The sequence below is a fragment of the Erinaceus europaeus genome, chromosome 22 (genome assembly GCF_950295315.1).
Source record: "Erinaceus europaeus chromosome 22, mEriEur2.1, whole genome shotgun sequence".
Lineage (NCBI taxonomy): Eukaryota > Metazoa > Chordata > Mammalia > Eulipotyphla > Erinaceidae > Erinaceus > Erinaceus europaeus.
The window spans coordinates 6,750,112-6,773,725 of NC_080183.1; the positions used below are offsets into that span (position 1 = coordinate 6,750,112).

General features: G+C 39.2%; 2 protein-coding genes and 1 non-coding gene across 7 annotated transcripts in view; all 3 read left to right on the top strand.

Moving 5' to 3' along the window:
- The window catches only part of CCDC88C (coiled-coil domain containing 88C), a 494,884-nt gene that overhangs the window by 349,807 nt on the left and 121,463 nt on the right, over positions 1-23,614 (top strand). The window lies entirely within an intron of this gene.
- The window catches only part of RPS6KA5 (ribosomal protein S6 kinase A5), a 145,565-nt gene that overhangs the window by 99,145 nt on the left and 22,806 nt on the right, over positions 1-23,614 (top strand). For 4 of the 5 annotated variants that reach the window (XM_060181197.1, XM_007526833.3, XM_060181196.1 and 1 more), the window contains 3 exons: positions 8,869-8,952; positions 11,791-11,894; positions 22,539-22,689. In XM_060181197.1, coding sequence (XP_060037180.1) covers positions 8,869-8,952; positions 11,791-11,894; positions 22,539-22,689 — 339 coding nt within the window. Of the gene's footprint in view, positions 1-2,333; positions 2,417-8,868; positions 8,953-11,790; positions 11,895-22,538; positions 22,690-23,614 lie in introns of those variants that run through there. The other variant, XM_060181198.1, reaches the window with a different exon arrangement.
- LOC132535475 (U6 spliceosomal RNA) lies at positions 11,307-11,413 on the top strand. Its single transcript, XR_009547278.1, has one exon. It is a non-coding gene; the product is annotated as a U6 spliceosomal RNA (small nuclear RNA).

A 23,614-nucleotide genomic window follows, 5' to 3' on the forward strand; every position in this document is an offset into this window, starting at 1 on the left:
TGTACTGGATATTGCTCTATACCTTAGTAATCTAGTGATACTTAGTAATATATTTGTACTTAACAAATACTTTGTTCTCATGAGCCTGTTCATGCAGTTATTTATAGATTGTATTTTGCTAATCTGGGTAGGACACAAGACAAAAAGTGATTTTAGAAGCATTATCTTTTATATATTAACGAAAACTTTATGAACTTTGCTATCAGTTTGCTTCTTAGCCACAAAATTTGATAAGTCCCTTAGATTCTGTGACTAAAAAGAAGGCACTTTTAAATATTTGTAGGCTTGTATGTGTCTTTCACTGGATTTTATGACAGTACATTTAAGTGAACATTTGTTGAGTCATTACTGTGAGTCAGATAACCTGCTATAAGTATTACTCTAACACTTGAAGACCTTAAGGCCCTTTTAAAAAGCATCCTGTCTTACCTACTTATAAATGATGTTTCAGTGATATTTCTATGTGCTGTTAATTTTCTTATACTAAGTATGGTATGTGTATGCTGTGTGTTTTCACCATTTAACACTGAACGTTTTTGACTTTTTCTAGTGTGTCATTGACAGGGGTCCTCAGATAGATAAATAAAACTGGAGGAAAAATGTTATCCCAACACTGGTAGCAGGTAACTACCTCTATGGCAATAGTAACTGTACCTGAAAGGAAAAGGATGATGAGATTGTGTCTCTTCCCCTTCCAAAAATAGAAAAAGGATAATCTTTACTCAGTTCAGATGTCATTTGCTGATGAATTCTTTGAATATGTATGATGCTTCTTAGGGTAGTAGAAAGACACATATTGAAACTAGAGGATCTTTTCCAATTCTCCACTCTTTGATATTTCTTTGAGGACATTATTTAGCCACTTATCCACTCTGAAACATAGTTTCATCATCTGTAAAATAATCTTTTTTATATCTAGTTTATAGAATTATATGAACACATGAGTGAACACTCATGAAAGTATGTTTGGATGTAAAGGTCATCAGTTTCTACTTGTGAGAGGTATTATCAGAATTTAGATGATTTTTAAGTATAATTAAAATACATGAATGAGAATCTTAGTCTTTTAATTTTCTTATAGAAAGACTATTTTTATATGAAGGCTTTATTTTTTATTTTATTTATTTATTTTGTAAGGCTTTAGAGGATACCTTTCTCTAATGCTTTTCTTAGGAAAGCATAGAAAAGGTATAAATCTTATACATACCTGTATTGTTGAGTTTAGACTAATCCTACTAGATTAAAGATTTATTTATATTTCATGCAAATAGACCTACGTTTAAAAATCAAGACCAGTGAGTATGTATTAAAGTTCTAATTTGTTGCTTTCTGAGAAACAGAGAGCAAAGCACGTATGATCTTATTTCTGAGGTACTTGAGATCTGCTTTGTAGTATGATTAGTTTATGAAAAGGTGCCATGTATTACTGAAAAGACTGTATTCTCTGTGAGATATAATGTTTTGAATATGTTCATGACTATCATTCAGATCTTCCTCAGCTTCATGATTTATTTTCCTGCTTGATCTCTCAGTTATAAGATATATATATATATATATTAAAATATCCACTAATGTTATAAATTTTTCCCTTTTTTTGGGGGGGGGCAGTCTCCAGGGTTATCGCTGGGGCTTGTAGGATATGTTTTCCCTTTTGTTGCCCTTGTTGTTTATCGTTATTATTGTTGTTATTGCTATCGTCGTTGTTGGACAGGACAGAGAGAAATCGAGAGAAGGGGGGAAGACAGAGAGAAGGAGAGAAAGATAGACACCTGCAGACCTGCTTCACCACTTGTGAAGCAACCCCTTGCAGGTGGGGAGCGGGGGGCTAGAACCAGGATCCTTAGACGGGTTAGTGTACTTTGCACCATGTGTGCTTAACCCACTGTGCTACCATCCGGCCCCCATTTTCTCTTGATCTCTTCATTACTCTGTATAGTCATTTTTTTTAGGGGATTCAGGCCTGGAATAACATTCTATCTCACAGTTAAAATGCCTCTTCTCTAATTATGTGATGATTTAATAATCCTGCCTTAAAATTATTTTTTATTTTTTAAAATGTTTATTTGGTATAGAGAAGAGAGAAATTGAAGGGGTAGGAAGAGATAGAGGGAGAGAGAGGCAATGCAGGCCTGCTTCAACACTTGTGAAGCTTCTCCCCTACAGGTGAGGACCAGGGGCTTGAACCCAGGTCCTTATCCACTGTACCATGTAATTCAACCAGATGTTGTCCACTATACAGCTCCAAAGTCCTTTTTCTTTTTTTTCTGCTATTAATAAAGATGTTCCAGCTTTCTATTAGTTAGTTCTGATCTTTCTCAGCCTCTTTCAATATTTCTTTGTCATTATGTTTTAGGTGTGCCTTTTGTAAATAACATATAGCTGGATTTTGATCCAGAGAGTTTCTATCTTTTAACTGGTGAGTTAAATCTATTATGATTATTGATGTCTTTTTATTTATATGTTTCTCGTTACTTCTCTTTGCTCCCCCCTCTTTTCCAAAGTCTCCTATTTAAATGAGTAAGATTTCTTTATTTTGTTTACCCTTGATTAAATGTGTTTTATTTCTATTCTTTTAGAGGTTATTACCCTGACATTTTTAATGGACTTAACTGAGCTTAATCGTTGTGTCTGGGATTATCATGACTGCTACAAGAACATTAGAATTCTTCTACTTCTGTTACCCATCTCATATTATTATTACATATTATTTTATTCATAACATATTTCCATAAATTAATACTTATTATTTTCTTGTATATATTCAATACCTATTTAGGTGTTTTTTTTTTTCAAATATATACCTGCTTTCTTACTCCATCTCTTAGATCTTTTTTCTTGTGAGTTCAGTTTCTGAACTGCATCCTTTAAATGTCCTTTTCACAAGGATCAATTAACAGTAAATTCAGTTTTACCTTCTTTTACCCTGAAGATTCAGCCATAATTTAGTTGAGTATAGATATATTTAGGAATAGCTTTCTTAAAATATCTTTTTATCATGAAATAAAACATGAAAATAAAGCATGACTCAACAAATTACTATAAGGCAAAACATTCTTGTAGCCACTGATCAGGTCTTAGCTATTTTACAACATTCAGAGTAGTTTTATTTTAATTTTTAAATGTTTTTAATTGAGATAATGTTGATATAAATTATATTGTTTCAGGAATGCTTTTTTGGTATTTCTTCAAAACAATCAGGATGATTTGCATAAACCTATTTTTTAGATTACTAACTTTCTCTCTTCAATTTATATAGTTCTATAGCCTAGGAGGTAGCATAGCAAGATGAGGTCCTGAGTTCAACCCCCAGCATCACATATGCCAGAGTGATGTTCTGCTTCTCTCTCATGTTAATAAGTAAATCTTTTTTAAAAAACAAATTCATATAGTTCTATTCGATTCTTTCTCACACCTTTCTATATCTCTTCTATGCCGATGTAGACTATTGTTGCTTTAGAGATAACAGAACTTTCCCTTAAGTCTTTTCTTATTTTGACAAAATACTAATCTTTTATAGATTTGTCTAATAGTTCCAGTAGCCATGTTGTCGGCTGCATCTACAAAATCTATCTCACTTGGTCATTTCAGAGCTGCAGGCATTTATCTGTGTCAGTTCTGAGCCAATAAAGTTGTGAGAATTTCTCTAGTTTTATCACTTGTATGAATACAGTATCAACATTGGACTGGATTTCCTTTCTCACTAAGTGGGAAGATAAACCCAGCCACCACATCTGCAATAGGCACAAGTCTAGGGATTTGGTTCCACATGAAGAGTATATATTTGTCCTTTAAACTCTGGCCTGGACACAAACAAGCCTGTGCTCGTGAGTGAATTTATTTTTCTAGAATTTGCTTTCTCAAGCTTTCAGGTTTCAAGTCTTACAAGTTCAGATCATCTGAATTTATTCTGGCTTCTTTTGTCCTCACAAAAGTTGGAGCCCAAACCTGTGGCTACTGAGACTTGAGCTGCAGGATTGCCCCGCCCGCTCCCCCCTCCCCGCCTACCCCTCACCTCCCCGCCTGCCCCGCCTGCCCCTCAGCACTTGATTTGTGGTTGCCACCTGGAGAGTCCATGCTTTTTCTTCTCTCAGTTCTGAGCATTGAGCAATACATAAAACATTTCTAGATATTTGTTGTGGGGAAAATTGTCAAAATTAAATGAAAAAGAAGTATGTTCTCTTAGCTTAGGGTAAAAATGATCTCAAGTAGGGAGTCAAGTAGCACAGCGGGTTAAGCTCATGTGGTGTGAAGTGCAAGGACCGGCATAATGATCCCGGTTTGAGCCCCCGGCTCCCCACCAGCAGGGCAGTGGCTTCACAGGCAGTGCAGCAGGTCTGCAGGTGTCTGTCTTTCTCTCCCCCTCTCTGTCTTCCCTTCCTCTCTCCCATTTCTCTGTGGCCTATCTAACAACAACGACATCAACAACCAACAACAATAACTACAACAACAATTAAAAAACAAGGGCAACAACAAAAAGGGCATATAAATATAAAAAATGATCTCAAGTAAAGAAAATTAGATGCAGACAAACAAACAAAACAGATGAGGGAAATCTTCATTTCATTGGTACTTTTGTATTTAACCCAGACCTTATTAGAGTTGGATAAGGTCTGGGTAAAACATAAGCAAATAAAAGCTAGGAATGATTTCAGCTAATCTTTATTAGAATATAGGGGAGAGTTCTCCTTAGGCTCCCCCTCAGAAAGAAGCCAGTCCAATGCTATCCTACCTTCTCTAAGTAGAGTAGAGTTTCCTTAGCTCATCACTTAAGCACAGTAATGTACTTCATCTGCCAGGGGGCATCTGTCTGGGTGGGTGCACCCTGGCCTCTGCTCTTTTTCGAATTTAAACACATTCTTACTCCTTGAGAAGATTACCACCACAGAGGAATTTTTAACACATAATAGGCCAAGGTCAGGATGGAATTTAACTATGTTATCCTAGCCTTTGGTTCATAAACTATGGCCTGGAATTCTGCCCTACCAGATCCTTTTGCATTAGTTTGTCTTCTTGGTAAGATCCATTTGTTTGTTCGTCTGCTTATAAAACTTGATGTTTGAAGAGTGTAGCTTCACATTCTCTGTAGATGATCTGAGCATTCAGTATATATTCAAATAGACGTGCATCTTCCTGAGCAGATCAAAACAAATTCAAAAGCTAAATTTGGAGACAATTTTACAAATAGAAAAAGGAAATTGAGACTTAAATCCTAGAGGGAATAACACTCTCATTGGAGCATAGAAGAGGAATTATTATCTCAACTTAGAAGTAGGGAAGAATGATTTAAAATTTATTTGTGGGGGCTGGGTGGTGGTGCACCTGGCTAAGCACACATGCTACTATGCACAAGGACCCAGGCTCAAGCCCCTACCTTCAGGGGGAAGCTTCACAAGTGGTGAAACAGGGCTGCAATGTCTGTTTCCTTTTCCTGTTCTGTCTCCCTTTCCTCTCAGTTTTTGTCAGTCCTACCAAATAAAAATAAAAGTTACATTTTTTTAAAATTTTGTGGCACGAGGCAATTTTTTTTTCTGTGAGGTGGGGCAGTGGTGCACCCAGCTGAGCACAAACATTACCATGCATGGAAACCTGGGTCCAATCCCCTGGTCCCCATTTGCGGGGGTAAGGAGCTTCACGAGTGGTAGAGCAGTGCTGTCAAAGAAAAAAAAGCAAAGTGGCCACCAGAAATGGTGTACTTATGGTCCAAGCACTGAGCCACGGCAGTAACTCTGCTGACACCACAAAATAAATAAAGTTTATTTGTGACATGGAGCCATCTATAAGTGGGAGTAAAAACTTAACGTCTGCTGAAAAGGATTGCTTTTCTAAATAAATAAAGATCCTAAGAAACCGGAACTCGAATTTATCTATCTTCTTACTCAAATCAGTTTGCAGAATTGATTTTCAGTATATCTAAACTTCATTTAGAATAGGTTTTAAAGATACCTTTTTAAGATGTGATCAATCAAGTTAAAAAATTCTATTATTTAATACATTTTATCTGTTCTCATAGATCACCTGTATAGTAACTTTTGTTGAACATCCCAAACAAGCTCTTGCATAATAGCTAATATATTAACCTTGAAAGTTTGGGTTCCTTAAAAATAATTTTGTAGCATCTCTTTTTTGATTTATTATTGCAGAGCCAGAGGTCTGTACATACAGTTTCACCACTCCCATACCAGTTTTACATTCAGAGGGACAGTGAGAGAGAAGGGAGAGACACTATGACACCAGGGTTTCCCCCGTTGCCCCAGTGCTCCCAGTAGTGCTGGCACTGCCAAGTTGGGCTGCTATGTGACAGGGCACATTTTTCCCCTGTATAAACGTGTTAAAATTAATACTAACAAAATGTTATCAAATCATTTATTAATTTTTCAATACAAATGTGTATGGAATCAATTTTACTTTAATCTTTCTAATAGTTAGATATCGGTTAACCTTTCTGCAAAAGAGATGAAGCAGGGAGCTAATGGCATTGGATAAATGAGTATGGTAGCTACTCAGCATCATTGTTCTGCCCACTGACAAAGACCATTTTCTGCAGACCTAAGCATAATTAAGTTACTTCTTTTGGTTCTTGGGGTGACAGTTATCTTTAAATATATGTGACACAAAGAAATAAGTGTATCCTGCTACATTTTCCCCTATATATGCACATCGATTAAATTAGGTTGTCTTACCATATAATGTTAAAATTTTATTGAATTCATTGTCTCTGTGGGCTCGTTTTAATCTTCAGCCAGTAAAGTAAATACTTTGTCTTATATCACCAATTAGTGATATATATATATATACCTCTGGGGCTTTGCCACTCCAGGTCAGCTTTTGCAGGTAGAGAGCTTCAGAGTCAGAGACACCACAGCCAAAGTTTCTCTCACTGCTGTGCCTATAACTCAAACCTGGGTAGCTTGTGTGGTCATTTCTTTCTAGAAGCCTTCATGGTGGAAGAATGAAGTTTGTTTTGGAGAGTTTCCCCTAGAAATATATATATATATATATTTCTCAATGTCACTGTATTGAGAAATTGTTGGTTTAAAGGATTGTTATCATTGGGGTACAGTTCCATATTTTGTATTATCTATAAGTTTTATGAAATCTTTATCAATGGTATATGATCATGTTTTTTATTAGTGATTTAATACTGATTTACAAAATTAGGAGATAACAAGTAGAATTTCACACTGTTCCTACCACTGGAGCTCTGTCCCCATTCCCTCCACTGGAAACTGCAGTCATTCTCCCAAGGCATGGATATGGGTTGACTATTATTTCTATAATTATTTATTTATGTATTTGCCTACTTTTTCCTATGTCTTGCCTTCTCTTCCTTTCTAAGTCACACTTTCATCTATTCTACTTCCAAATGTCCTTCGTTTTTACTTCTTCTCTCTCTGGGTCTTGATGGAATTAAAGGTCAGAGCCCCCTGGTTCTCTTCCCCTAATATTATTTCCCCTCGGGGTATGGCTCAAAATTTTGCGGGGGCAAGGGGATGCAGAAGGTGGGAATTCTGGCTCTGTAATTACTTTTCCACTGGACGTGGGTATTGGCAGGTCCTAAAATGAGTCTTTAAAGTATTTCAATGGCACAAACACGCCACTAAAAGTTTCACATATTGTCACCCAGGAAGTAGTACAGAAGAAACTTGAAGCTTGAGGTCCTGAATTGATTTAAAACTCAGCGATGCTCTGGTTTCCCCTGATCCCTTCCTCCCCTCCAATTTTAGGTATAGTGCCAGGAAAGTTGCTCAGCAGTAGAGCACTGACCTTGCAAGCACGAGTCTCTAGGTTCAGTCTTCAGCACCACACAAGAGTGATGATAAAGAAAAATAGTGTAACTCTTGGATGAAGGAGCAGTGAGTGTTTTGCATATTCCCTCATATATATATATATATATATTTCACCCATTTTTAAGTTTCTAGTAGAGTCATGAATGTATATGATTAGAGAGGAGTGTTTGGGCTGAGAGAGAGTTTACTCTCAGGGCATGCGCCTTACCAAGTGTGAAGTCTTGGTTTGAGTCCCTGTTCCTGAGAGCACCGTGGATAGCAGCAAGGGATGAAGCTGGTGAAGTCGTATTCTTTGTCTTTCTCTCTTTAAAACAAAAAGAATGAAAAGTTGGTCAGGGAGTGGTAAAAATATGTATGCATGAAGTCTTAATGATGCTACATTTTAAAGTAAATCAGAATTATTTTCCTTACCATTAATTAAATCTGCATATCAATTTGTATATATATTCTTTTTATTACATTGAGACAAATATAACACAATTAGTATTTATAAAAATTCTTAAAATTAATCTTGACTGCTATATTAAATTAGGCTTTTGGATTTTCAAAGTTATACAGAAGAGTAACAACTGTATTTAAAACTATCTCTACTTAGACAGATTTGCTCACAACATACCATTGGCAGTGCCAAATCTAGACAAAGTTCAGTAAGGTAGGACATTTTTTTTCATCCATTTTCATCTCTGGATTTCCTACTCCCCATTCTAGCATTTGATCGCTTCTCCCTGTTCAGACTTCTCAATCTTGCCTGGAGATCAAATCATCCATATTGAACTGTTAGACAGTTTGTGTTACCTTTATGGAACTACTGCATTTTTGTAAGAGAAAGCAGGATGGCTGGATGACTAGATGGATAAATGGATGGATGGTGGTACGAAAAAATGCATGAAAAATCTGACAGGATACTGATCCAGGACTCATAGTGTGCAGAAGAGAGTGTCCTGGTTGGCAGAGGTAGCATTGGTATATTCTGAAGAGATTCTACGACAGTGTATCCCGATTACTGACAAGTAGTACTGACTTTCTTTTTTTGTCACTTGTGCTAGCTTGAAATCAAATCCCTTTCTGTTTATTGTTTAAGGCTGAAAGAGCATATTCCTTTTGTGGAACTATTGAATATATGGCACCAGATATTGTCAGAGGGGGAGATTCAGGACATGACAAGGTATGTTCTGTTTTTGACACGTCTTTATATGACTCTATGAAATATATAATAAAATAGTATTTAATAACTTAGACACCGTCTCACAGACACAGCCTCTTTCTAATGTCATCTTTGATGTTTTTTTCTCTGCTTAATTTATATTCCAGAACACATTATCACAACTGGTGTTTTGGAGGGTGAAGATAAGTCTGTGCCTTAACGTTGTAGAGACACTGAAGATTCGATTGATTAGATCTCTCCAACATAGATAACCAGTGTAGCAACCCTTGGAGAAAAATATTTAGTATTCAAAATAATCAGAGTTTGTTTCCCCAAGCCCTCTCAAAGTCTCATTTCCCCTCTCCTTCACTTTCCTTTATATGTACAGAATGAAACCTGTAGAAGAGACTTTGTTCTGTCAAGCTGTAAAATCTGAGTCACGTTTTTGTCTTTTCCTAAAGGATACATATTGGTTCATTTTTAAGCACTCTTTTTTACTTTGTTGATACCTTCCTCCAAATAAAAAATTCGACTATTATTTGTTCCCTATCTTCCTTGCTCCTCCCTCCCCATGTACTATGAGAACAGCTAACTATGGAGAATCTCTGGTCTCCTTACAAGTGACTGTCATGTACTTAAAGGTCCATCCTTCATATTTATTTGGTGTTAATTTCAGGTTTGCAGCACTGAATCTGACTATAGAGCTGTATCCATTTAATAGTGCAATTTCAGATCTAAAAGCATATTTCTAAGCATGGACTCATATGACAGTAAAACTGAGGAACTATTGATTTGATCTTCTTCGTGGTTTTCTTTGAACTGCTGGGAAATGTAAAGGATTTCTAACTGTTGAACTTTGGAAATTAGCTTCTAAGACCTAACAATTTTCACTTAAGAAAGCCTTGCATTTAGCATGATGCCAACCAGACTTCCCTGGACAGACAACCCCACCAATGTGTCCTGGAGCTCTGATTCCCTAGAAACCCGCCCCACTAGGGAAAGAGAGAGACAGGCTGGGAGTATGGATCGACCTGTCAACACCCATGTTCAGAGGGGAAGCAGTTACAGAAGCCAGACCTTCAACCTTCTGCATCCCACAATGACCCTGGGTCCATACTCCCAGAGGGTTAAAGAATAGGAAAGCTATCAACGGAGGGGATGGGATACGGAGTTCTGGTGGTGAGAATTGTGTGTGGAGTTGTACCCCTCTTATCCTATGGTTTTGTCAGTGTTTCCTTTTTATAAATAAAGTAAAATAAAATAAAATAAAATAAAATAAAAAGAAAGCCTTGCATTACTTTTAGAATGTCCACATCCCTGAGGCCTAGAATGCAGCTCGTTAATAAATATTCTTTTCCATTAATTGAATAAATAATTTGTCTTTGAGTTAATTAAAGGATGTGGTATATACAAAATGCTTCTCTTCATATCCAACCAGTAGAGAGCTTTCTTTCAATAAACTCTCTTCCTCTCCTGCATGATCCTGTTCAATGTCACTGACATAGATAAAGATACAGATATAATTTTTTTTGCCACCAGGGTTATCACTGGGGCAATAAATCCACTTCTCCTTGCAGCCATTTTTCCTTTTTTTTTTTTTATTTGACAGAACAGAGAAAAATTGAGAGGGGATGGGGAGATAGGAAGAGAGAGAGAGAGAGACCCCTGCAGCACTGTTTCACTACTTGTGAAGTTTCCCTCTTCAGGTAGGGACCTGGGGCTTGAACTTGGGTCCTCATGCATGGTAATGTGTGACTCAACTGAATACATGAACACCTGTTCCTACATATTTTCTTTTCTTTGTTTTTTAAAAAATATTGTTTATTTATATGATTGGATAGTGACAGAGAGAAACTGAGAGTAGAGGAGGAGATATAGGGAAAGAGACAGAGACGCCAGAAGCCCTGCTTCACTACTTGTGCACTTTTCCCCCTGCAGTTCAGAGACCAGGGGCTTGAACTCAGGTCTTTGCACATTGCAATGTGTGCACTTAAACAGGTATGCCACCTATGGCCTAGCCGTTATATTTTCTTTAAACTAGCTCTAGACTCACAAGTTTTGCATCATCTCTGTGGAGCCTGAGGTCCGAAATTTTGGAAGCAGATAGTTGATGTGTTAGCGTCTAGTTAATATCTCACTGGTAGAAGCTTATATGTTCAAATTCTCCTGTGTTGAACTATCAAATAACTAATTTTAATATATAAAAATTTGTTTATAGTTTAGGTAATTGAATTCATACATAGGTTTTCGATTTAAATCACATTTTATTTCATATCATTTTAAACCTCTTCATGCTTCTTAGGAATGTTATTAAATATATGTAAGATTCTGTAAAGATGAATTGATTTAATTTATGTGGTTAAGAAAAATATCACGTGCTCACTTCGGCGGCACATATACTGAAATTGGAACGATACAGAGAAGAGTAGTGTGGCCCCTGCACAAGGGTGACACGCAAATTCATGAAGCCTTCTGTATTTTTTAATTCACCAATAACGAAATTTTAAAAAGGAAAAATATCACTCTTAATTGGAAGTATTTTCAATTTTTTCTGGACTTAAATAAAATGGTAATTAGTACTTTTTTAAAAAATTAAAGTAACCTCATACTGGTTCAGGAGATAATTTAGTCATTTTTAGTACTTGGACTAACTATACTGAGTGGGAGTTCTTTTCTGAGGACATTTGTGTATTTGTCCCCTGAATGTCGTTCATGCATATGATAACTTAATACTTCCTCAGAAAGCTATACACAAAATGTTTTTGTTTAAATGCTTTCAGAATACATCACTTATTTTGTTCATTTTTCTTTTGAGTAAAATATATATCCATGCTATAAAATGGAGTTGTTATTTTATAGGCAGTTGACTGGTGGAGCCTTGGTGTTCTGATGTATGAATTACTAACTGGAGCATCTCCTTTCACTGTCGATGGAGAAAACAATTCCCAAGCTGCAATATCTAGGTAAGACTTAGAAAAATACAGAAATAAAACAAATATAATGTTTCCTCAAAGGAGTTCATCAAACTTCTTTAACTATACTGATGAAAATCATTTCTTTCTTAAAATTATTTTTATTATCTTTATTTAATTGAGAGGGAAGGGAGAGACAGAGAGGGAGAAAGACAGAAAGACTCCTGCAGTGCTGTTCACCACTTGTGAAGCTTTCCCTCTGCAGGTGGAGACTGGGGGCTCGAACCCTGGTCCTTGTGCATTACATGTATGCTCAACCAAATGCACCATCACCCAGGCCCCCAAAGTTATTTCTCTTCTCTTCTCTTCTCTTCTCTTCTCTTCTCTTCTCTTCTCTTCTCTTCTCTTCTCTTCTCTTCTCTTCTCTTCTCTTCCTTCCAGGTTATTGCTGGGGCTCAGGGCCTGCACTATGAATCCACTGCTCCTAGAGGCCATTTTTCCCACTTTGTTGCCCTTGTTGTTGTTGTTATTGTTATCATTGTGGTTGTTGTTGTTGGATAGGACAGAGAGAAATCTAGAAAGGAGGGGAAGACAGAGAGGGGAAAAGAAAGATAGACACCTTCAGACCTGCTCTACCTCCAGTGAAGCAACCCCCTTGCAGGTAGAGAGCCAGGGGCTCGAACCTGGATCCTTGTGCTGGTCCTTGCGCTTCATGCCACATGTGCTTAACCTACTGCACTACCGCCCCCTCTCAAACTTACTTCTTAACAGAGAAAAACAAAGGTTTTTAAGTGCCAGGTCTCCATTTACATTCACATAAGATATAGATATACAGCATTATATATTTCTTTATGTTTTAATTTGCCAAATTAGATCCAAGGTTTTCTGTGGATAATAAATTTTTGTGTACTCTAATGCACCTGGCTTAATTGTCTTAACCTGGTAAATACAACAGCTACTGAAAGTTATTTAATGGGTACTTTCCCCTGGTACAATACATTATTGGTACAATAATATAATTTATTTGTGCCTAACATATAAAAATAGCCTTCATATTATTCACAGCCTGGGCATTGATGCACTAGGAACCAAAACTATAAGTCTACTACCTTATATCCTACTCCTCTCCTTCATAGTAGTTGCAGTATTACATGTTTATTTGTGTTTTATTTATTTGCTTCATGTCTGTCTGTCCCACTAGATTGTGAGCTCTGTGAGAGTGAGGGACATGTCTGACTTTGATCCTCAACAGTGTGCACTCAGGGACCAGCACAGTGCTTACTCTTCAGGAGTCAGTAAATATTTGTGGAATGAAATGAGTCAATGAGCAAATAAGCAGTGGTGAAACATTACATTAGAGGCAAGAGACAGCTCACCAGGTAGGGCACCTCACTGCCATGTGTGGAACCTGGGTTTGAGCCCTGACACCACATGGGAGGTACTATGGCAACAGAGAAGGAACATCATAGGTGTGTGTGTGTGTCTGTGTACACACATCTGAGTGGAAAAACGTGACCTGGCACAATGAAATGTCACCTGAGCAAAGTTCTGCCAAAATATACATATATATATATATATATATATATATATATATATATATATATTAATAGTGATGCTTTTGTCCTGTTTTGACCTGAATTTTATAACTTTGAGAACAGATATGAATTTAAAAATTAAAAATTGAGATTTCCACCTCTTACCAAGATGGAATAACAGGGATTGGATTTACCTTCCTGCCTAAAACAGTTTTTACAAGGGGCAAAACATATGGAAGATCAGTTTTGAAGACACTGAACATCTAGCAGTGAAGGACAGTGAACACCGAGAACTGGAAAATGAACGAGGTGAGCCCTGTGACAGCCTAGCCCACTGCTTTGAGATAGTGTCCAGGCTGCGGTGCAGAGAGGGGAGGCATAGGCAGAGTTGATGAGATGGGACTCAGAGCCCAGGAAGACCAAGGCTTTACCAAGGTTTACATGACACAGTGTTGGAGAGGAAAAAGCAGACTAGAAAGAAGCCCAGAGATTTCCAGTGCTTAAGTACTCAGCTAAGCACTCAGTTACCTGGAAACTATGGAGTGCGATTCAGATGTTGCTTCCCTTTAAATTGTTCCATAAATTCAACAGTTTTACCAGGCTAAAACTGTTTTTTTTTTTTTGGGGGGGGGGGATTGAAATTGGCAACCTGGGTCTGAAATTCATAGAGAAATGCAGAGGACCTAGCATAGTTGAGCCATCTTTGAAACTACAATTGGTATCAAGACTTAGCTGCAATAAAGAAAGCACTGTGGTTTTTATTAGCAGTGCGACAGAACTGGGAATCCAGAAATAGAAGTACTTATATACACCACTGTTTTTGACAAAGGTAGGAAGTCAGTTTGGTGGAGAAAAGATAGTCTTTTCAACAAATGTCATTGGAACAATCAGCAAACTTTCGTAAATGCTGCACCAGACAGAAAATTTTACTCAAATCATAGACCTAATTGTAAAACCTAAAACCATAAAATTTGGAAAAGTACATAAAATCTTAGTGACCATAAATTAGACAAAGAATTCTTAGCTAATTACTAAAAGAGTACTTCTTAAAAGAAAATATTGCTAAGTTGTACTTCATTAAAATGAAATTCTTTCACTCTTCTTAGGAAACTGTTGAAGAAGACAAGCCACACTGGGATAAAATTGCAAATATCTGACAAAGGACTGGTATCCAAAATATATAAAGAACTCTTAAAATTAAAAAACAATCCCATTTTTTAATATACAGATGATTTGAACAGACAGTTCACACTGGAAATCTAGGTCTGACAAGGGTGCCCATCATCATTAGTCATGAGAGAAATGCAAATTAAATCATGGGATACTACCATATACTCACTGGATTAGCTTAATGGGACTAACTAGGGTCTGCAGAGATCAGAGAGAGGGTTCACAGGGCAGGGCACACACTCTGCTGTGCTCACTGCCTGGATTTGAGTCCCAGCACCACACAGTCATATTTCCACATAAGCTACCATGCTGAACCCAGATTCACCAATCTCTTTGCTTCTTGTGGCCTTGATTCCATGAATAATACTTCTTTTTATTGATTTCCATCATCTCAATGCTATAATATACAATTACAACTCCAATACCATGAATTATCTTATTTGACAAGGGAGTAAGAGCAAAGAAAGCCAAAGCCTATACCTTCATATATTTGTAGATACATGCACACATAACATATATTCTCTCAGTCGTAGCAAAGTTAGAAGAGAATATTCAGAGTCACAATCATATTATACCTTCCTCCACTACCTGACCTGCATTTCCTTTGCTTTCACCTAGCACCTTGGTTGCTCACATTGTTCTTTATCTGGTGGGATGACCCAGACCTTTACTCTTTTTTTTTAATATTTATTTATTCCCTTTTGTTGCCCTTGTTGTTTTATTATTGTAGTTATTATTGTTGTCATCGTTGTTGGATAGGACAGAGAGAAATGGAGAGAGGAGGGGAAAACAGAGGGGGAGGGAAAGATAGATACTTGCAGACCTGCTTCACCATTTGTGAAGCGACTCCCCTGCAGGTGGGGAGCCAGGGCTCAACCAGGATCCTCATGCTGGTCCTTTCGCTTTGCGTCATGTCATGTGCGCTTAGCCCACTGTGCTACCGCCCGACTTCCCAGACCTTCACTCCTAAGACTCCTAAGATCACTACAGAGTAGCCCTGCTGTGTCTGAGTTGTTACTGTTTTCAGCTGCCCTTAATTGCAGGAGCTTAAAGTGGCCAAGTGACGCTCTTTAACTTTAAATTCAGTGGAATCAGTGTTGTGTCTATTAAGAGAACTATTCTTCATCTGAAACTCAGAACTTGAGAGCAGCAGGACATAAAGTTATGTGGAGAGGAAGAAAACATTTTACTAGGGGTCACGAGGAGAAATAGCAGCACCACTCCCATTGTCATCCCTCAATTCCCAGGCCCTTCAGTACTGGGAAACATCACCCACACAAGGACCCCAGTTGGAGCTCCCAGCTCCCCATCTGCAAGGGGGTCGCTTCACAAGAGGTGAAGCAGGTCAGGTCTGCCGGTGTCTGTCTTTCCCTCTCCTGCTCTGTCTTCCCTTCCCCTCTCAATTTCTCTTTGTCCTATCAAAAAAAAAAAAAAAAAAATGACCACAAGAGCAGTGGATTCATAGTGCAGGCACCGAGCCCCAGTGATAACCCTGGAGGCAAGAAAGAAAGAAAGAAAGAAAGAAAGAAAGAAAGAAAGAAAGAAAGAAAGAAAGGAAGAAAGGAAGAAAGGAAGAAAGAAAGGAGCCATTACCTTCTACTGTGCTCTAAGTAGAGCATAAATAGCCTCCTGCAGAGCCTTGCCCCAATCCTGAAAGTAATACCAACTAGCTGGTGCTGTAGCTGGGCCTTCAGAAGGCTATTCCATGGTCCTTCTAGCCAGCTCCTCCAGGCTGGTGGGGGACATGCTAAAACCACTGAATTTCGTGAGCATTGTGCTGCGCTTCTACTGTGAAATAATGTCTTTGATCATAATCATTGTCCTGTGAAATGGCAGAATGGTGGGTAAAACATTCTCTAAGTCTTCAGATGGTAGTTTTTTACAAAAGTAGTGTGCACAGGGAAGGCACATCGCCAGGAGCTGCCGTAAGTATTGTAGTCATAATCAAGTGTTGCCCTTAGGTAACATGGTGGACATGGCTCATGGTAATCAACCTTCCTCCAGGTGGTTACCTCACCACCCCAGCAGTGGTGCCACATTGCAGACTCAGTGTCGGTCTGTGCTTCCAGCAGATTGGGTGTTCACGGGGGTGGGGGGAAATAGCCAGGTCAACACTGGTGAGAGGAAGCCCAGGGTAACCTTGGCAAAGGAAATACCACTGAATTCACTAGAAATCTTAGTCATAAACTTGAGAACTGGGTTCCCTCATAAGGAAATACCTGCCATGGTGCCAAATGCAAAGGACAGCTTTAGTTTGGTAGCATTAAATAGGGGCTTCTCTGACAGAGCCCCCTTTCTGATTCCACATATAATGCCTTCCTTTTGCAGTTTGCCTTTCCACCTTAGGTTGCTGGTTTTGATGGCAGGATTTTTTTAAAGTGATACACAGATTTAAACTGTTTTGTTTTTTATTTTATTTTGTTTGCCACCAGGGCTTTTGCTGGGATTTCATGCCTGCCAGAGTCCACTTTTTTTTCTTTTTTTTTTTTTAGACAGAAGGAAAGAAAGGCAAGATATTGTAGCACTGCTTCACCACTCATGAAGCTTCCCCCTGTAGGTGCTCCATTATGGTGGCCAGGTGTTTGAACCCAGATCCAAGTGGGCCATCTCCCGGCACCCTTTAATTGCCTGTAAGATCAATCATTTAGGGAGCCGGGTGGTGGTGCAGCGGGTTAAGCGCACATAGTGCGAAGCACAAGGATCCCGGATCGAGCCCCTGGCTCCCCACCTGCAGGGGGGTTGCTTCACAGGCAGTGAAGCATGTCTGCAGCTGTCTATATATTCTTTTTAATATTTATTTATTCCTTTTTGTTGTCCTTGTTGTTTTATTGTTGTAGTCATTATTATTATTGATGTCATCATCGTTGGATAGGCCAGAGAGAAATGGAGAGAGGAGGGGAAGACAGAGAGGGGGAGAAAAAGACACCTGCAGACCTGCTTCACCGCCTGTGAAGCGACTCCCCAGCAGGTGGGGAGCCGGGGGCTCAAACTGGGATCCTTACGCCAGTCCTTGTGCTTTGCGCCATGGGCACTTAACCCACTGCGCTACCACCCGACTCCCGATGTCTATCTTTTTCTCCCCCTTTCTGTCTTCCCCTCCTCTCTCCATTTCTCTCTGTCCTATACAACAACAATGACAGCAGTAACAACAATAATAATAACGACAATAAACAGCAAGGGTAACAAAAGAGAAAAAAATTAAAAAATAAAAAAGATCTGTGGTCCGGGAGGTGGCGTAGTTGATAGGGCATCGGATTCTTGAGCATGGGGTCCTGAGTTCAATCCCTGGCAGCACATCTACCAGGGTGATGCCTTGTACTTTCACTCTCCTCCTATGTTTCTCATTAATAAATAAATAAAATGTTAAAAAATAAAATATTTAAAAATAAATAAATAAAAATAAAAAAGATCAATCATTTGACCTTCTGGTTTTAGAAAGAGAGCCTAGATCAGATTTTGTAAAAAAAATTTTTTTGAACTATTTCTATTTTATTTATTTTTCTTATTATTTATTTTTTTTATTTAAGAAAGGATAAATTAACAAATCCATAGGGTAGTAGGGGTACAACTCCACACAATTCCCACCACCCAATCTCCATATCCCACCCCCTCCCCTGATAGCTTTCCCATTCTCTATCCCTCTGGGAGTATGGACCCAGGGTTGTTGTGGGATGCAGAAGGTGGGAGGTCTGGCTTCTGTAATTGCTTCCCCGCTGAACATGGGCGTTGACTGGTCGGTCCATACTCCCAGTCTGCCTCTCTCTTTCCCTAGTAGGGTGGGTCTCTGGGGAAGCGGAGCTCCAGGACATATTGGTGGGGTCTTCAGTCCAGGGAAGCCTGGCCAGCATCCTGATGGCATCTGAAACCTGGTGACTGAAAAGAGAGTTAACATACAAAGCCAAACAAATTGTTGAGTTGCAAAAAATTTAAACTAGACTTTAGAAATCCAAATAAGATGCTTTCCCTTTAATCAGCTAATTATCCACTTTGTCATGGTGTCATTAATTTTGTTTAAAGCTTCATGTTAACCTGAGTTCATGGCTTTTGTTTGCTTTACTTTTATTATTGAAATTTCCAAACAGTATACAGTATAATAACTGATTATTCTGTGTATTACCTTTTCCTTTCAGGATAATCATTCTGATTGACTTTCTTGGCAAAAAAAAAAAAATCTTCCATAGTCTGTTATTTTAAAATTTGTACCACTCAGATAAATGTATCATTATCTTGTCCCAAATGCCTCAATTGGTGAAGATGTCTTCTCATTATTGAATCCTTCCATTCCTTGATTATTATGCTCCCTTGAATTCTGCATATTTTTTATAGTTTTTACTTGAAATGCTTCAAAATGGTATATTATTCCAAGTTATCTATCTGCGACTGCCTACAGATAGCATAAAATCATAGCAAAAACTTTTTGTGTTGCATCAGATTTCAAAATAGCAGAAATCAGAATGAGAAGAAGACTCTTTCCATCAGTATCCCTGAGAACTGTCTCCCTGAGTGATGTGATGAATGGGTAATGCTGTTGCATAAGCTTTTCTCAAGAAGCTCCTTCCATTATCGAGCAATTTATGAGTCATCTAGAATCCCCTACACCCCTCCCCCCAAAATGAGCCGAAATTGGCTTCCTTTAATCTCTGCGTGTCAATCCACATCTTGTCCTTGAAAGAATACAGAACTTCTATTGTTTCTTTCAGGCATGGATTTAGATATTTAAAGACAGCTGGTTTATTTCAGGTCAAATGTTCTATTCATGAAAAATCTTTCCCATACTCTTCACGTCCATGTGGGACAAATATTAAGTTGTCAATATTATAAATGGTAATGATTGCTCTCTAACCTTCCTTTGAGTATTGCATTTCTTAATCTCCTGATTGCATTTTTCTTTTTTTGTTTTCTTTTGAGAAATTGAGAAGGGGATAGATAGAACATGAGAGAAAGCTGCAACACTGTTCCACCACTTGTAGAGCTGTCCTCTCCCTCCCACAGGTGGGGTCTGGGGCTTAGGCTCGAGTCCCTACACAGGGTGAAGTGTGCGCTCAACTGAGTGCACTGTCACTCAGTCCCCAACATTTTTTTGTGGTGTCTTCCACTAGGTTTTATTGCCTTTCTGAGAACTCTATTTTAGGGCGTATGTTACAGCTGCATGAGGAGCTGGCCTCTGGGTCACCTACATCCCTGTCAGTCAGTCACTGCCTGCCATTCTAGGGAGGAGCCCTTTAGCAGATGGGCCCGGCAAACCACGGTGGCTGCACACAGCCTCATGGCCAGGATACAGAGGTTCTGTTTGCCGCTCCCCCATCATCTCTGACAGGATTTCTTTGTCTCACTCTCCCTGCCTTTGAAGTGTAGAAAATATTTGCCAAGAAATCTTTATCTGGGAGCTGGAAGCTAGCTTGACCTGTTAAAGCACCAGTTTGCATATCGGAGACCCTAAGGGCTGTAGGTTTAATTCCTGGCACTACCTTATGCCAGGGTTAAGCAGTATTCTGGTCCTTCTCCTTTCTCTTATTCTCTCAATAAACAAACTTTTTTAAAAAGAAATGTTTATTTTATATTTCATTGCCTATTAATAAAAAGTGCTCTGTTAACTTGTTTCATACAATACTGTCATACACATGGCATTAAGTTTATTCAAGAGTCACCAAAACAGTGGTTTTAGGGGGATTCTTCTAGCTGGCCTTCTCAGGTTAAGGGCTGACAAGCCACAACCACACCCCACATTCATCCTGCTATCTGATTTTGTTTGACCTGTGAGCTAAGAATGCTTTTCACCTTCTGAAATGGTTGAAACATGTCAATAAATGAGTACTATTTCTTCCTTTTAAAAAAAATTTCTTTACTGAGGGATTAATGGTTTATAGCTGACAGTAAAATAAAATAGTTTGTACATGCGTAACATTTCCCAGTTTTCCACATAACAATTCACCCACCACTAGGTCCTTCTCTGCCATCATGTTCCAGAACTGAACCCTCCCCCCAACCACAGAGTCTTTTACTTTGGGGAAATAACACCATAAATGAGCACTATTTCATGCCATGTGAAATTCACATCCCAGAGTTCATCAGTAAAGTATTATAGTAGTGGCAACTGCCGTTCTCCCATGCTCACCAGTACTCTTGGTGGGCTGGTGGTTAGGCTGCTGACTGCTCTCCTGCCTCAACAGTGGGCTGGCAAGCTGCCCCAGAGGCCATGCTTGGCTTTCAGAGCCTGAGAAGCTAACTATTTGGCCTTATATTAATTACCCAGTATTCACTGCTAAGTAACAGCTTGCCTCAAAACTCAGTGGCTTACAATAACATATCAGTGTGTTTATTATCTTGAGTTTCTGTAAATCCAGAATCTGAGTATGGCTGAGCCCTCTGCTTCAAGGTCATTTTCAGACTGCAGGATGTTGGCTGGGCCACAGTCCTCTCAGAGTTCAGCTGGGGCAGCCTCATCTTCCAAGCACATGTGACTGTTGGCAGGATTCTGTTCCTCTGGGTTTCAGGACTGAGCCTCTCTCACTCACTCACTCACTTGTTGGCCGCTGGCAGAAGACCACCCTCAGATCCTGGCTGTAGACCTGCCTACTACATCAGCTTGCTTCACCAAAGCCTCCAAAGTGGGAAGGCAAGAGATAACCCAGGAAGATGGAATGTTTAAAACCTACTCATGAAAGTGGCTTTGTTTCCTTCCTTCATATTTTTTTTTTTGTGTGTGTGTTTAATTGTGTTAAAGCACTGCTCAGTTCTGGCTTATGGTAGTGCTGGGGATTGGCCTCAGGCATGAAAGACTTTTGCAAAACCATTATGCTATTTCCCCAGCTTGCCTGCTTCCTGTTAGCATTACTGTCTAATGTTGGTTGTTAGGAAATCACCGTGTTCAAACAATACGTAAGAGGCATGAAGCTGTGGGCACAGGGAGACGGTGATCACTGGGCTAGGATTCTGCCTGTAGGAGCCAGGAGGAGGTTCACTTAGTAGAGTGCACATATGCTCAAGGTCCTGGGTTTGATCCCTGGTGCCATATGGAAGCTCCACTCACAGCACAAGGAGAGGCTCTTTGAATAGTAAGGCAGTGCTGTATGTGTCTGTCTCAAGATGAAAGAATGGGGAGTGTCGAGGAACAGTGAAATTGCATAGGCATGAGGCCCCACTGGGCCAAGAAAAAGAAACAGTACATTGGATTGGACTGATTATTTCTCTCACCTTAGAATGCATTCAGATAGTTCATCATGAAGCTTAATGATTCTCGTTCTTCATTTTCAGTCAGTCGTAGACTTTCCTGCCAGCCTGAGCACCCCTTGCCTCAAAGCACTGCCCGGCCCTCATCTTCTGTAGTAGAAAATCACAGGACAGATGCTTTAATTGTCTGAAAAGTCCAGGCCTGGTACTCATTCTCAGATGTCAAGAATTGAGCCGTAGCCAGGTGCTTCTGCATCCCTCTGGCACTTGGAAGAGGAGTGAGAGCAGATATGGCTGAGGCACTTTCTTCACATCTGAATGCTGACACCCACTTTCCAAAAAGGAGTCAGACTTTCTCCATTGAAAAATATCTCACTGGGTTGAAGTCTAGTCCCTAGGAAGAAAGTCTATTCTAGAACCACACCTTCCCCCTTCCCCAGATTAAGTATTTGGGATGGCTGCTGGGTTTGACTAATACTGGAAAATGGTTCAGTACTCTTATTTCTGCTTTACCTTCAGAAATTTGATTCCACTGTGTGTAATATAAAGTACTTTTACTCTGTTTTTAGATGTAGTTCAATTTTAGAATGTCTCATTGTACTCATATACTTGGTTTTTTGTTTGTTTGTTTGTTTGCCAAAGAGCCAGTCACTACAACTTCATCTTCTGGCTGTCTTAACCACGAGGCTGTTTTTCTTTTTCTCTGTTAGGAAGATTATGATTCACAAGACAGTTGTTGTCAAATGCATATAATTTTTTAAGTAAAATTTCTTATCTCCCCATGATAGGTATCTTAACAGCAAATTTTATCTGTTTACAGGAGAATTTTAAAAACTGAACCTCCATATCCTCAAGAAATAAGTGCTTCAGCTAAAGACTTACTTCAGCGCCTTTTGATGAAAGATCCCAAGACAAGACTGGGCTGTGGTCCACGTGATGCGGATGAAATCAAAGAACATCTCTTTTTCCAGGTGAAGTTTATGGAGCAGATGGTTTTACATACCTTAAGGTTAATAGTACTCAGCGTTCTTGGCGAGATGAGTGAGCAAAGTCTTTTTGCAGGGGAGAGGGGAGTATCTTTTATACATGGCAGGGACCCTTCAGGAAGGTTCAGGGTCTGTTTACTTTTTTATTATTTGTAGAGTTAGTTATTGGATAGAGACAGAGATCAAGAGAGAAAAGGAAGACATAGAGGGAGAGAGACAGAGACACTGAAGCTCCCCTCCTCCCCGCCATTGGCGAGAGGGTGTTTGAACCTGGGCCCTTGCACATTGTAGCGTGTGCTCAACCAGGTGTGCCACTGCCCAGACCTCCAGTAATCAGTTTTCTGTACATAAGTTGCTTACTGTTCTTGACTATTGGTTTCTATTTTTGATCTCAAGATTTAAGGCAGTTGGGACCCCAGACAGTGGAACAATGGATAAAGTGTTAAGCTCCAGGAGTCGGGCAGTAGCGCAGTGGGTTAAGCGCAGGTGGCGCAAAGTGCAAGGACCTGAGTAAGAATCCCGGTTCGAGCCCCCAGCTCTCCACCTGCAGGGGAGTCACTTCACAGGCGGTGAAGCAGGTCTGCAGGTGTCTGTCTTTCTCTCCCCCCTCTCTGTCTTCCCTCCTCTCTCCATTTCTCTCTGTCCTATCCAACAATGACGACATCAATAACAACAACAATAATAACTACAACAACGATAAAACAACCAGGGCAACAAAAGGGCATAAGTAAATAAATAGTAAAAGATAAAGCGTTAACTCCTACGCACGAGGCACCAAGTTCATCCCCTACTGTCCCAGGTACCAGAGGAATGTTCTAATTCTCTCCCCCTCTTTCTCATTAACAAATAAATACATCTTTTAAAAAAATACTTATGCGTTGGGACTGAGGAGACTTTGCTTCTTCCTTAG